At 36.8% G+C, this 14,545-nt stretch overlaps 1 protein-coding gene across 1 annotated transcript; it reads right to left on the bottom strand.

Annotated features, from left to right (window-relative positions):
* Positions 1–5,559: 5,559 nt before the first annotated feature.
* On the bottom strand, positions 5,560–14,091 carry LOC120354358. The gene is made up of 2 exons (XM_039441400.1): positions 12,701–14,091; positions 5,560–5,832 (listed from the first exon to the last, which is right to left on the bottom strand). The coding sequence occupies exons 1-2, from the start codon at positions 13,448–13,450 to the stop codon at positions 5,593–5,595; spliced, it is 990 nt and encodes a 329-aa protein (XP_039297334.1). The 5' UTR covers positions 13,451–14,091; the 3' UTR covers positions 5,560–5,592.
* Between the last annotated feature and the right edge of the window lie 454 nt (positions 14,092–14,545).

Below are 14,545 nucleotides of genomic sequence, written 5' to 3'. Positions count from 1 at the left end.
CGGAAGAAGAAGCTTCCATCTGCCAATAGCAGTGCTGCTCCCGCTGCTGCTGCTGCTGCTGCTGCATCTGACTCCGAGGACTCACCGCTGAAGAGATGTGGGGTCTTTGTGGAGAGAGGGATGAGCAGTGAGGAATTCATTATACCAGACACACCACCATCTCATCTGGGATGGGCACCGAAGCATGTACCACTAACAACGATTTCCACCAACAAGCAGCAGGGGAAGAGAAAGCTGCACTTTCTGGAGGAGGATGAGGAGGAAACCAACTTTGTACCCTCAAAGGTTAGTTATTTCAAATATTATTAACATGTAATGTGAACAGATAATTTTAAATCTTTATATGTTGTCATTAATTTGTTGAAAAGCTTGCCACTAAAAAGCTTGCTAATATCTGATAAATTTCTTACTCTACTGAGAAAAACTAATTTCCAATAGATCTGTTCACATTACATGTACTCACATTGTGATATTAAATGATTAGAGTTATTGTGAGAAATTGATGAATCTGATTTGAAAGACAATTTCAATCAAGAATTATTTCTTGATAACGAATATAGGAAATGAAACTATTCAACTTTAGAGTTCAGTTAAGATGTATATTCGAGTTCATGAATATGATGATTACATTGATATATTCATTTGAATTGAGCATAAACTGTTTTATGAAATCAAGAAATATAATTATTTGAAGTGATTAGGTTGAATGCATGTTACTATCTAATAAATACTTTAGTGAGAAAAAAACTAATTTCCAATAGATGTCTTTGTATTACATGCATGCACAATGTGATATTAAATGATTAGAGTTCAGTTAAGATGTGTATATTTTGAATTCATGAATATTATAATGATTACTTTTTGAAATTGAACTGATCAAGCTTACTAGTTGATTAGAGTTCAGTCAAAAAAAAAAATTGAATAATATGAATATTTTGATTTCATTATTATGATGCTTACATATTATTTGTACTAATCATGCATTTTTTGCTATAATATTGAAGTGATGTGTTAAGAAAATTACTGATTAGTTGATAGTTATATTGTGATATTAAATGATTAGAGTTCAGTTAAGATGTGTATATTTTGAATTCATGAATATTATAATGATTACTTTTTGAAATTGAACTGATCAAGCTTACTAGTTGATTAGAGTTCAGTCAAAAAAAAAAATTGAATAAGATGAATATTTTGATTTCATTATTATGATGCTTACATATTATTTGTACTAATCATGCATTTTTTGCTATAATATTGAAGTGATGTGTTAAGAATAGTACACTGTTCATGCAAGAATAGCTTCTCTTGTAACTGAACACTCAATGAATGTAGAATAGTTCATGCAAGAATAGTAATGCTCTTGTACAGTCATTGAGTGTTCTGTCACAAGAGAAGCTATTTTATAGTTGCTGCTGCGCGCGCACGCACATGCACCACATGTCAGTCTTGACCTTGTTGTGAGATTCTCTTCCATCTGTTTGCGCTATACACTCACTATAGATATTGCAATCTATTTTTATCAGTATGCTTACAACACTTGAATGGAGAAGTTGTGCAATGAAGATAATTGTATGGAGAGTTTTATTTGTTCTTCTCTTTATAATATGTTGTGTGAATATGCTATTACTTTTCCATATTGCTTTGAAAAAATATGATTCAATGCAAAATGATAGTAAGAGAATATTGGAATCTATACAAAATGTACGAAATGAGATTAGGGATTTGGAAACACCTCAATTGATGCAGGAATCACTGCTAGTAAGAAATCATACATTATCTTATATCAAATCATGTGTCAATTCATCAGATGCTTCTCTCGATGTTAGTCTAAGACATTGGTATAGATTTATGATTGATGAACGTTCAATTCTTTGCAATTTCTACAAAACTTACAACATACTTAAGAAGTGTGTTAATAAGACACATCATGATGATAGAAAATTGTATTCCCTATTGGTTAAAACATACCAACTTTGTAGTAATATATAAAGCACATAGTGAGACAATTTCTTTGTCTCTCGATTGAGGTTAAGTGTTTGATTAATTAACCTCAGTCAATGTTCAACTATTGAGTTGAAAGGTAATGAAAAATGGTATGTAGAAGAAAGTTATCTTCTAGAAAACGAGGGAGAGGAATCTTAAGTTCGGCTAGCAAAATTGTCAAAGGTATAGCGGGTACTGCGGGGGACATTACATCAACTATTATAAATAAATTAATAAACGCATCACCGGAAACCCATTTCCCTGGCTATCAGTGGTGTGGCCCTGGCACAAAGGTTAATGAAAGGTTAAAGAGAGGCAATCAAGGTATAAATTCATTAGATAGAGCCTGTAAGGTACATGATATAGCATACACTCAAAATAGTGATAATAAGTTGCGAGCGATTGCAGCCAGAGCTCTTGCGAACACAGCATGGGAAATATTCAAGAATCCAAAATCATCTCTAAGTGAAAGAGCACTTAGTTATCTTGTAACAAACGTGATGAGAATCAGAGGAGGAATAACAAATTGTATACACCGTCATGCTGTAGCCAACAATGCCTACACAGGAGTGCCTATTGACCCCGAGAAGCCTACATCATATCTCCTGTACACAGATGCGAACAACCTGTACGGCTGGGCAATGTGCTAACCACTTCCATGCCGGAAATTCCAGTGGATGAAGAAAGATCAGTTGGAGGGGGTGAGCAGTAGTATTGAGGGTGTTGGAGATGTTCAAAAGATTGGCTACATCTTGGAGGTGGACATTGAGTACCCTTCCGAATTGCATGATGAGCAAAATGACTTCCCATTTCTCGCAGAGAATAAGAAAACTCTTAAATCTAATCATGTACGACTTATGACAGCTCTAAACAATCGCGAACATTATGTATGTCACTACCGCACCCTAAAACAGGCAGTACAGCATGGATTGAAAATCACTAAAGTTCATCGAGGTGTAAGGTTTGAGCAGGAGGACTTCCTAGCACCCTACATCATGCTTAATACAAAGCTAAGACAGCAGTCAAAGAATAAGTTTGAAAAGAACTTTTTCAAACTCATGAACAATGCCGTGTTTGGTAAAACGATGGAGAATGTGCGAAAAAGAATGAGCATGGAGCTAGTGAATGATGAGAAGCGATTGAAGAAACTGATTGCTCGACCAGTGTACAAGGACCGCATCATCTTTGGTGAGAATATCTGTGCTGTTACGATGCATAAAGAGAAAGTGGAGCTCAATAAGCCTATCTATATAGGGTTATCAGTGCTTGACATCAGCAAAACCCTCATGTATGAATTCCATTATAACATCATGAAGCCCATCTACAAGGACTGTCTTCAACTCTTATATCAAGATACTGATAGCTTATTCTACCTTGTCAAGACAGAGGACATGTACAAAGATATCATCAACAACCAGCAACTGAAAGATACCTTTGACACTTCAGAGTACCCTGCAGACCACCCATGCTACTCAGATGCAAACAAAATGGTGCTTGGAAAGTTCAAAGATGAATATGCTGGCCGAGCGCCACTTGAGTATGTAGGCCTACGATCAAAGCTATATGCTTGTAGGTGTTACAATAGTGATCCAAATCAGCTGACAAGTGGATTGATAAAAAAAGCTAAAGGAGTAAGGAGACCAATACTTGGGCGAGAACTCTCAAAAATGCATCCAGATGCTGAACGTTACATAGGCTTCCAAGACTATCTAGATTGTCAATATGGTGATGAGGGTATCTATAGAGAACAAGTGATGTTTGGCACTAGGAAACATCAGATCATGACTCAAGTCATGAGAAAGAAGGCACTGAGCAAAGCTGATGAGAAGAGGTATATTCTAGATGATGGAATTACAACTCTTGCACATGGACATTACAAGATCCCCACTCTAGCACACATTGATGAGGAGAAGGATGAGGAGGCAGAGAAGGAGGATGAGGAGGAGGAGGAGGATTATGATGTGGAGGAAGAGATGATTGACTCTCAAGAAATTCCCAAGGTTCAGGCAGCTAGCAGTACTACAACAGCTAAACGGCTACATTCCTCATCACATGATGAGCTCATTGATAAAGTCAATGAGTCAGGAAGCAGTACTATCCCTGCTAAACGGTCACATCCCTTATCAAATGATGAGCTTGCTGATATGATCAATGACTATAAAATAGATGGTGATGCATCTCAGTATAGCATACTGAGAAAATTGCTTGAGATGATACCATATGCTCAACAGAACAAAGGTTATAGATACATAATTACTATTATCAATTGTCTTAGTAAGTTTGCCTTTGCTATACCAATTAAAAGCAAGTCAGCTGATGATGTGGTCAAGGCAATCAGATACAGAAAATAACTCTTTCCTTATTCCTACTGGGGTTATGCTCTAGAACATCTAGCTTGATTCTAATTTCATAATTCAAATCTATGTTGGGGTTCTCAAATTCTTCCTCTATCCAATAGTTTGACACATACAATGCTTCCAGGTTTTCAAACTGTAAAATATATCAACTATTGTTCCTACAGTACTATACCTGTTTGATTGCAATAGTTACCAATTCTGGCCCTTCTTGTAACTCCTATACTATGTATAATTTAACAACTATGTCCAAGCTCATTGCAGCTTGCTGTAAGTGAACAGTGACTGAACAGTGACTGATCAGTAACTGAACAGTGACTGAACAGTGACTGAACAGTGACTGATCAGTGACTGATCAGTAACTGAACAGTGACTGAACAGTGACTGATCAGTGACTGAACAGTGACTGATCAGTGACTGAACAGTGACTGAACAGTGACTGATCAGTCACTGATCAGTGACTGAACAGTAACTGAACAGTGACTGATCAGTAATTGAACTGACTGACCACTGAGTGGACGACCCAATTATGCCATACAGACATGTGACAGGAGGAGTGAGGGTCATTGAGAACATCCATATGTCATGTCTGAACATGGAGTGGGAATCGTTGAAAATATCTATCTTTAATACCATTTTGATCTCTAGAGCAGCATGGCCATATTGATCTAGAGTCTCTCATGGACATCTTGATCTAGAGTGATAGGTCTCCATGACCATGTAGAGTGATAGGTCCTGCATGACCATCTTGAGCTAGAGTCCTTAATGCTGGTGGCTATTGGTCATGCGACAGAGGGAGGTGGAGTGGGGGTTGCTGAAATTACATCGCCGAAAGTAAAGTAAGGTGATTTTTCAGCTATATGAATTAATGAAACTCTCAATCAATGGTTAACACACAAAATGAGGTTTATTTCATATATGTTTACATCATTACATGAGAGTAGTTTTAGACAGTGGATCAGCCAATGAGGGTTTATTTCTTTATTATCATATTACAAATGGTTATACATTCAATAGTATTTTACTTTCTTGAACAGCAGTTTTAGACAGTGGATCAGCCAATGATGGTTTATTTCTTTATTATCATATATTACAAATGGTAATACATTCAATATTAATTTTAATTCTTGAAAAGTCTTAGTCTATGAGTATTTCCTGTTGAGTACACAGCAATTTGGTACCCACTCATGTTTACTGGCTCAGCAGTAGTGACACTCTTGAACATTGTTTCGGTGTATTGAGATGGTGCAAATACTCATAGTATTTCATGCTCTTTTTCAAGGCCGATTGTGATTTTCTCTCCATATCTAGTTGTAAGTCTCCGCACCGCCTTCATGTCATACAGCTGTCCCTGCTGCAGGTCCTTCATGTTACCGAATATTAATGGTTTTATGTCCTCTCCATCAACAAAGATTCGATTTGCGGTTGCTGACCCACTGGCAGAGGTATTGGCTGGACCACTGACAGAGCTGTTAGCACCCTCAATGTTTGACATCTGCAATTCAAAATATTCATTGTTTCAGAAATCATTTATTACAATAATACTTTCCATTATCATACAGCAAACTTACTGGTGATTCTTTATCACCATCTGGTATCAATAACAATTGACTGAGTTGACATCTGACTGAATTGGAAGCAGTAACAATGGGTATTACAGGTTTAGGGGATAATATGGAGATTGTATACATCTTGGAGGTGGACATTGCGTACCCTTCTGAATTGCATGATGAGCACAATGACTTCCCATTCCTGGCAGAGAACAAGAAAACTCTTAAATCTAATCATGTACGACTCATGACAGCTCTAAGCAACCGTGAACGATATGTATGTCATTACCGCACCCTCAAGCAAGCAGTACAACATGGATTGAAAATCGCTAAAGTTCATTGAGGTGTAAGGTTTGAGCAGGAGGACTTCCTAGCACCCTACATCATGCTAAACACCAGACTTCGACAACAGTCAAAGAACAAGTTTGAGAAAAAATTCTTCAAACTCATGAACAACGTAGTTTGTGGCAAGACAATGGAGAATGTGTGAAAAAGAATGAGCATGGAGCTAGTGAATGATGAGAAGCGTTTGAAGAAACTGATTGCTCAACCAGTGTACAAGGACCGCATCATATTTGGTGAGAATATTTGCGCTGTTACGATGCATAAGGAAAAAGTAAAGCTGAACAAACCTATCTACATTGGTTTGACAGTGTTGGACCCTTATGTACCAGTTCCACTACGATGTGATGAAACCTACGTACAAAGAGAACCTGCAACTGCTTTATCAGGATACTGACAGCTTATTCTACATCGTGAAAACTGAGAACCTATACAATGACATCATCAACAACCAGCAACTGAAAGATACCTTTGACACTTCAGAGTACCCTACAGACCACCCTTAAGAGATCTCTTCTGATGGTGGACGAGGAGTTTCATCCAACCAATCCTCTTCATCCATTTCATAGTCTAAAATCTCCTCGGCAGGTGGAGGACTGCCTGCTTGCTGTTGTCTGTCTCTGAAGGCAACTCCCCACTCGGGGTTGTAAGGAGGAGGTGGATCATCCTCAGGTTCAACTGCATTGTAAACCTGAGGATCAACTATCTCCTCCTCATTCTCCCACAGCTCAATCCGGGCTAGAGACTCCAATTCTTGTGAAGGGAAGCTGGCGTTGGAGTCTGGTTTTGACTAGAATTCAGCAATCCCCAATTCCTAAGGTTCTCCTCTGAGTTTGCTAGCTCCCAGTTCTCGAGAGGCGTGGGTGGTGTGGGAACTCTAGTGATCACCCAGTTCCTTGTGGAAGTTTGTATTATTGGGTCCTGCGGTGAGGCTGATTGGTGTGATGAGGGGCTACTATCAAATTGAAGCCGTCTTGACCTTGGCCAGTGGGATGATTGGCGGCGGTGGTGGGGCGACTGGCGGCGATGGTGGGGCGACTGGTGGCGATGGTGGGGCGACTGGTGGCGATGGTGGGACGACTGGTGACGATGGTGGGGCGACTGGTGGCGATGGTGGGGCGACTGGCGGCGATGGTGGGGCGACTGGTGACGATGGTGGGGCGACTGGCAGCGATGGTGGGGCGACTGGCGGTGATGGTGGGGTGACTGGCGGCGATCCAGTAGGGTCATGCATGCTTGGTTGATGATGTCTGGAAGATTGATGATACTGAAGATGGTGTAGTTTGGAGTTTTGAAGGCGACATTCTGAAACTCTTCTTCTTTGAAGAAGGTCTTATCAAGGGTGCTGCAGAAATATGTTGCCTCCAATACCAGATTGAACTTCATTGCTCCATGTGTCTGCAGTTGCTGACTGATGATGTGAACAATTTTATCCTTCAGACTGCTCACGAAGGTGTGGAAATCTTTGGCAGGCTCATCCTTGTATACATTATTGTAGTATAGAGTCGTGAGTTGGGATTTAAATGCCTCCTCCAGAACAACAAACTCGTCCACTGAGTTTGCTGTTTGTTGACATCGTGCAGCTTTACTTATCTGGAACAATGCAAAACAATATTGTATAAGTATGGTATGCAGTATTCAACTCTCTCTCTCTCTCTCTCTCTCTATATATATATATATATATATATATATATATATATCTTCATCACTATCAACAGATGTGGGGGATGAAGGCAGTGAATCAGTATCAATATCTAGGATTGTGGGTCGGATGTGTGGGTGGGTCGGGGATGGAGGTTCATAGGTGTTTATATTAAATGTTCTAGGGATGATGGTCGGGAGCTGTATCGGGGGGGGGGGGTGGTGGGGGAATGTGAATGGGGTCTAGGATCTACTTCCTGAGGTGGGATGGGTGCTCCTGATCATTAGAACCATTACCGTTCATGTCTGAAAACTATATACACACCTTCATCACTATCAATGTCAGACATATTGTGGGTACAGCCTAATTCTAGGGCAAAGACTTGTTATACGTTTTTTAGGTTAGGTTGAATTACAACCACCAACTCAAAGAACATAATTCATAATTAAACTCTCAACTTGTATGTATTGGAACCTAATTCATAATTACACTAGTCATTTTTGACTATGTCATTTACTCTATGTATTGGAACCTAATTCATAATTAAACTAGTCATTTTTGAATTTTAGTCATTTTCGAATTTAATTGACAGTCTCAAACTACTTCAAAATTCAACTCTTTTAAATTTCATTGTCAAATCAGGAATATAATATAAATATATATATATAACTATAAAATGCACTGGTACTTACTCTTGATGTTGATAAAGATGAAAGTAATCCAAAACCAATACACGAAAATCACACACACGTACTAGTGGCACGAATGCACAAGATACAATGTCCCACTCCTTGCAGAACAACTCCTTTTATAGCCCCAGTTCGAGATCCTGAGGGATTTTTTTCCCTTTTTTCCCATTTATTCCTGATTTTATTTTTTTATTATTTTTTTTATTTTTTTATTTTTATTTTTTTTGAGGTTAGGTGTGGTTGACCTGGATGGCCTTGAGGTTAGGTGTGGTTGACCTGGATGGCCTTGAGGTTAGGTGTGGTTGACCTGGATGGCCTTGTGGTTGGGTGTGGTTGACCTGGATGACCTTGAGGTTAGGTTTGGATGACGTGGATGACCTTGAGGTTAGGTTTGGATGATGTGGATGACCTTGAGGTTAGGTTTGGATGACGTGGATGACCTTGAGGTTAGGTTTGGACGACGTGGATGACCTTGAGGTTAGGTTTGGATGACGTGGATGACCTTGAGGTTAGGTTTGGACGACGTGGATGACCTTGAGGTTAGGTTTGGATGACATGGATGACCTTGAGGTTAGGTTTGGATGACGTGGATGACCTTGAGGTTAGGTTTGGATGATGTGGATGACCTTGAGGTTAAGGGCGATTCTGGCACACAAGAGTCGCCCTTTTTATACTACTCCCCTCCAACGTCTTCCACCTGTCCTTCCTGGACCTTAACAATATCAAAATTTACTCTTCTCCCGCCTTTTACATTGGCTTTCCTTCTTGCACATCCCATAGTACTATCAGTGGATTGAGCTCTGGCAACCATTCCATCATACAATTCCCGATATCTATTGCGTTCTATTTTAAGGTCATTATTTTCAGTGAGTAAAGAAGTATTATCCACCTCTAAAACGCTAATTGAAACTGTCATAGACTGCACCTGTGTACATAGATCTGAGGCCTCCTGCATAAGCCGTGTCATTATACTCAGAGGTTTGTTCTTCATTTTGCTGCTTCAATCGTTCTATTTGATCATGTAAAGTTGTGGTATATTCAATCGAATCATCTCTCTGTTGTAAAAGATCCACTGAGCGAATATCTAATGAAGAGCTCTCATGAATCTCCACTGTTCTTAGTGATGGAGTATTTACAGCTATATCGCATTTAGACCTATTCACGATTATACTTCTATCCTCCTCATCACACTCGGGAACCCTCAATGTGAAGGGTGAAGACTGAGATAGCATATCGTCAACAAGTAAAATTTTTTCTGCTACATGAGGCGTGGAAGATATGCTTTGTGATGAAGGACTGCCCCTCCTCTCAGAGAGGGAATGATTGTGCGAGCTACCCAGTAACACTATTTCCGTTTTCATGGAGTTGGTTTTTATCGTAGCCGGACACCCAATTTTGTAGCAACGCCAGGAAATATTACCATTAGCCAATATGCGGTCCTTTCTAAAACTGAAACCATTCAATCTCAATGCAATATTACCTCTTTTGTTTTTAAACAAACTCAAATTCAAATTGTTTTTTATTCTGATTCAAAAATCAAATACATACAAAAAAATACATCAAACATCAAAAATGGAAATAAAATACAAAAAGCACTGAAGAAATTGTATAAAATATAATTTATGTAATAAGGCTTTCTACGTGTATGATGTATTATGAAAAAAAAACATAGCTTTTTTGAAACAGAATATTTCTAGCTTGCTGTAAGCATATAATGCTTAACGCGTGCAAGCAAGAGTGCTTATACTATAATTGAATAAAATCAGAAATAAGAAAAAAAATGTTTTTTGGGCAAGAAAAAAATGAAAACACACACTCACACATTCACTCACCTCTCATACATTTCCAGTTTGTGCTTAATTACTTTTTGATATGATTTTCAACAACTATAATAATTATTATGTCGAAAACTAAGAAAGAATAAAAAACATGTGTTCTAAACAATCAGGAAAGATATTTCTAAGCCATTTAAGAATGCAATATTTGAACATTCTCCTATTATCAATTCTCTTTGCCTCAAAAGGTAAATTATTGAAAAATTTCGGACCTAGAAATACAAACGATTTCTGGAAACAAGTGGTATATGACCTGGGAAGCCTTAGCAGATCAGTGACTGTCCTAGTTTGATAATTTGTTCTCTCCCTGAAAAGTGCCTGACCACTGTTTCCAGACATTACAAAGAATAGGTATAAAACTTTGAAAACATATATGTATCTTAGAGGCAAGCATTTTATATCTTGAAAAAGGGGAAAGGCATGTTCATATCTTCCTGATTTTTTAACAGCTCTGACAATAGATTTTTGTAAGGTTATAAGTGGTCTCAAGTGGGTAATGTAAGTAGAGCCCCAACAACTTATTCCATAATTCAGTTTAGAGTCAACAAGAGCAAAGTATAACTGTCTAAGAATGGTGGTTGGAAGAATCTTATTTAGAAAATAGAATTTTCTCAGGATATGTAAAAGATAATTTTTAACATAACGTATGTGTAGAGACCAGGTAAGCTTCTCATCTACTGTAACACCTAAATATTTGATGGAGTCAATTTGCGTGACAACTTGACAGTTACAATTATTCCGCAAACAATCAACGTGGAACTTCAAACCAGATGGTAAATTCCAGCTTGACGACAGTGTGAACAGAATATACTTGGTCTTTGACAGATTGAGAGACAGATTATTGTGTTTGAACCACAACAACAACCTATCAACATCAGTCTGCATCACACTCTCCAAGTCCAAACCATCCAACCCACAATATGCAAAAGCAGTGTCATCTGCAAATGACACTGGCACACCATTGTAGTTACATGAGAAAAGGTCATTTAAGAATACAAGAAATAGGATTGCCCAAGGACCGATCCTTGTGGTACACCACAATCTACTACCTGGACTTCACTCTTCACACCTCCTATGACAACATATTGCACCCTTTCTTTCAAATAGGATGAAAACCACATATGTGCAACACCTCTGATACCAGCATTATATAGTTTGTCCAGCAGAATTGTGTGGCTTACTGTGTCGAATGCCTTTTTTATATCCAGGAATAATCCTGCAACACAGTTCGCTGGTCTGGAGTTGATGCCAGAATATATAGCTGTCATGAAAGTATGAAGAGCCATCTCTGTATTCATCAACTCACGAAAACCAAATTGGTTTTTATAAAAAAAGTTACATGAGTTGAGAAAATCAAGAATCCTTTTTCTCATTACCTTTTCTAACAGCTTAGAAAAAATTGAAAGTGAGGATATAGGTCGATAGTTAGTTAATTTTGATCTAGAGCCAGATTTGAATATGGGTACTACCTTGGCCAATTTCATCCTGGAAGGAAATATACCTGTAGAAAGACTGCAATTGAATATATCTACCAGAATTGGGACTACAGACATAGCAACTGACTTTAATAGTCCAAAAGATATGTCATCGTCCCCTGGAGCTTTACCGGATTTTAATTCCTTTATGTACATCAACATTTCATTGAAAGTGACAGGCTCAATAAATATAGATCTTTGACAAGTGGTTTTTGTAAAATTCTCATTATAACTCTCTACATCACTGACAACTAAATTACCTGGTGAGGCTGCAATATCTTTAGAAATATTTACAAAAAAATTATTAAAAAGGTTGACAGAGTATGATGGTCACTGACAATCTCACTCCCGTGCTCAATTTTTAGTTCATCGAGACTTCCTTTTTTTGGTCTCCCACACAGCTTATTCAGAACTACCCATTTTTGACGTGGAGCTAATAAATTTATTGTGGCGTAGTACTTTTCTTTTTCGATTTTGATCCAGGTCTTGTTTTTTTTAGAAAAAGTTTTAAATTCATTTTTTACAATTTCATTTTCGGGATTCCTTTTTACTTTTTTGAATAGCTTATCACGGGAGTGAATTGCTGTGCATAAACCATTTGTCATCCATGGTTTAAGCTTTTTTACTTTTACTGATTCAGTTGATGTAATTTCAATTTTATTTTTGGAACATTCAATATAATTTGCAAATGTCTCAAGAAAATTGTTGAACTTATAATCAACATTATTATTGAATAATACGTCACTCCAATCATGAAACATCAGCATGTTATTAAGACTATGAAAATCTATTTTAAATTTACTACTAATTGAATTATCGTTATATCTTACGGTATTTGATCGGAGAGTCAGGGACACAGCTCTATGATCACCTATTAAGGTTTCAATTACTGCGCCCCTAACAAAATGTGTGAAGGTCCGCGATCTAATAAAGACATGGTAAATTAGAGTTGCCGTTGTTTCAGTTACTCTGGTAGGTATGTTGATTACTGGTTCAAAGCCATAACAACTGAGAATTTCTAAGTAGCTGTCAACTTTATTATCATCATTGATAAGAATATTGATATTGACGTCTCCTATCAAGACAGTATCGCAGGTTGTTGAACGAGCTACAACTGAGTCAAGACTTGAAAGAAATCTATCACAGTCAAAGCCATGCCATCGATAAAGACAAATCAGATTGAAATTGTAATTTGATAAGGCGCACTGTAGATATAGTACATCCGCACCGCTCAATTCACAGTCGGTCAAATTACAATTGAAATCAACTAGTTCGCTGGAATAATAAACTACAATACCAGTGGCTCTAGTAAAAGTAGAAATATGTGAATAAAATTCATATCCTTCAATAAAATAATGCGATACCTGATCATCTGTATCCAACCACACTTCAGATAACACAACTATTGCAGGCCTTACATTCCAACAGCTCAAATAAGTTACAAATTTATCAAAATTACTGCTTATGCCTTGTATGTTTTGATGAAGAATTGTCAAATTATTACTTTGTGGAATATGAGAGAGATTAACTTCATCAATACTATTCAATAGCACACAGTTATCTTCTTCATTATTCATCATGAGTGAAATATGTGTACTCGTATTTTAGAGAATTGGTGGAACATCTGGTAAAAAAGCTAAATTCAAAAACCGTCATTGGAAAACTCACACACACACTCACGCACACACCAAGAAAAAAAACAAAAAAAAACAATATATTCCTCAAACCTGTGTGATGGAACCTACCATTTAGAATAAGGAATAAAGAGATTCGATTTATATAGTCGTTAACTAATATTTCAAAAGAATAAGGTTTCATTAATTGTTTAGATTAATATTAACATGGCTTATACAACTCATTAATCAGTTCAAATAAGCAAATTAAATTATTAAATTTAGAATACGTCACTTGAACCTGGGCTCTTCAAAAAAAAAAACGCATTCTTATGGATTAATTTCAAAGTAAATTAGGCTACCTATATAAGTATTCTCCATATAATTTGATATTAAGTGAATATTCGCACAAAACAATCATTAATCGATACCAAATATGAATGCCAAAAAATAAAATAAATATAGTGAAAAGAATGAATAAAAACTCGAACTGAACATCAGATAATCAACTACAGCACTGACATCGACTCATTCATAATTCTTGGAAAATTTAAATCCTACAAGAATAATGGTTATTATCCATTATAAATGACTTTTGTCCTTATGTATAATAAGATAAAATAGTCACGTTTTCTTCACTTATAACTCTAATAAGTTAACAAATCTAATAAATTTAATATAATTTTAATTTAATAACTTCAATAATTTACTTTTTATTATTTATATTAAGATCAAGCTAAAATTAGTCAAGATAGTTTTACTTAAGACAGGATGAATAGCATTAATGGATATAGATGAGCGAAATATATAGTTTCAGCTGGAGTTCTATCAATTATTATTTATTCAACACCCCTCTCATTAATATCAATATTAATTAATAATTAATTAATTATTAACCCCTCAATATATTAATATTTGAGCAGCATATCTCTTATTAGTGATAAGACTAATTATTAAATTGATAATAAGTTATACTCTATCATATTGCAATCTAGAAATTTGGCAAAAAAAAACAGAAAAAGAAAATCTAAGTAAAATCGTAAAGTTGACACAATATTATAT

This window comes from Nilaparvata lugens, chromosome X (assembly GCF_014356525.2).
Source record: "Nilaparvata lugens isolate BPH chromosome X, ASM1435652v1, whole genome shotgun sequence".
NCBI lineage: Eukaryota > Metazoa > Arthropoda > Insecta > Hemiptera > Delphacidae > Nilaparvata > Nilaparvata lugens.
The sequence above is the reverse complement of the archived record's forward strand: the minus strand, read 5'-3'. Positions and strand labels throughout refer to the sequence as shown.

Coding starts and splice junctions, on each gene's coding strand:
- LOC120354358 (XM_039441400.1), bottom strand. CDS start 13,450: ATGATGAATAATGAAGAAGATAACTGTGTGCTATTGAATAGTATTGAT. Junction 5,833..12,700: donor TGACTCTCCGATCAAATACC/GTAAGATATAAC, acceptor TTTGAATTGCAG/ATGTCAAACATTGAGGGTGC.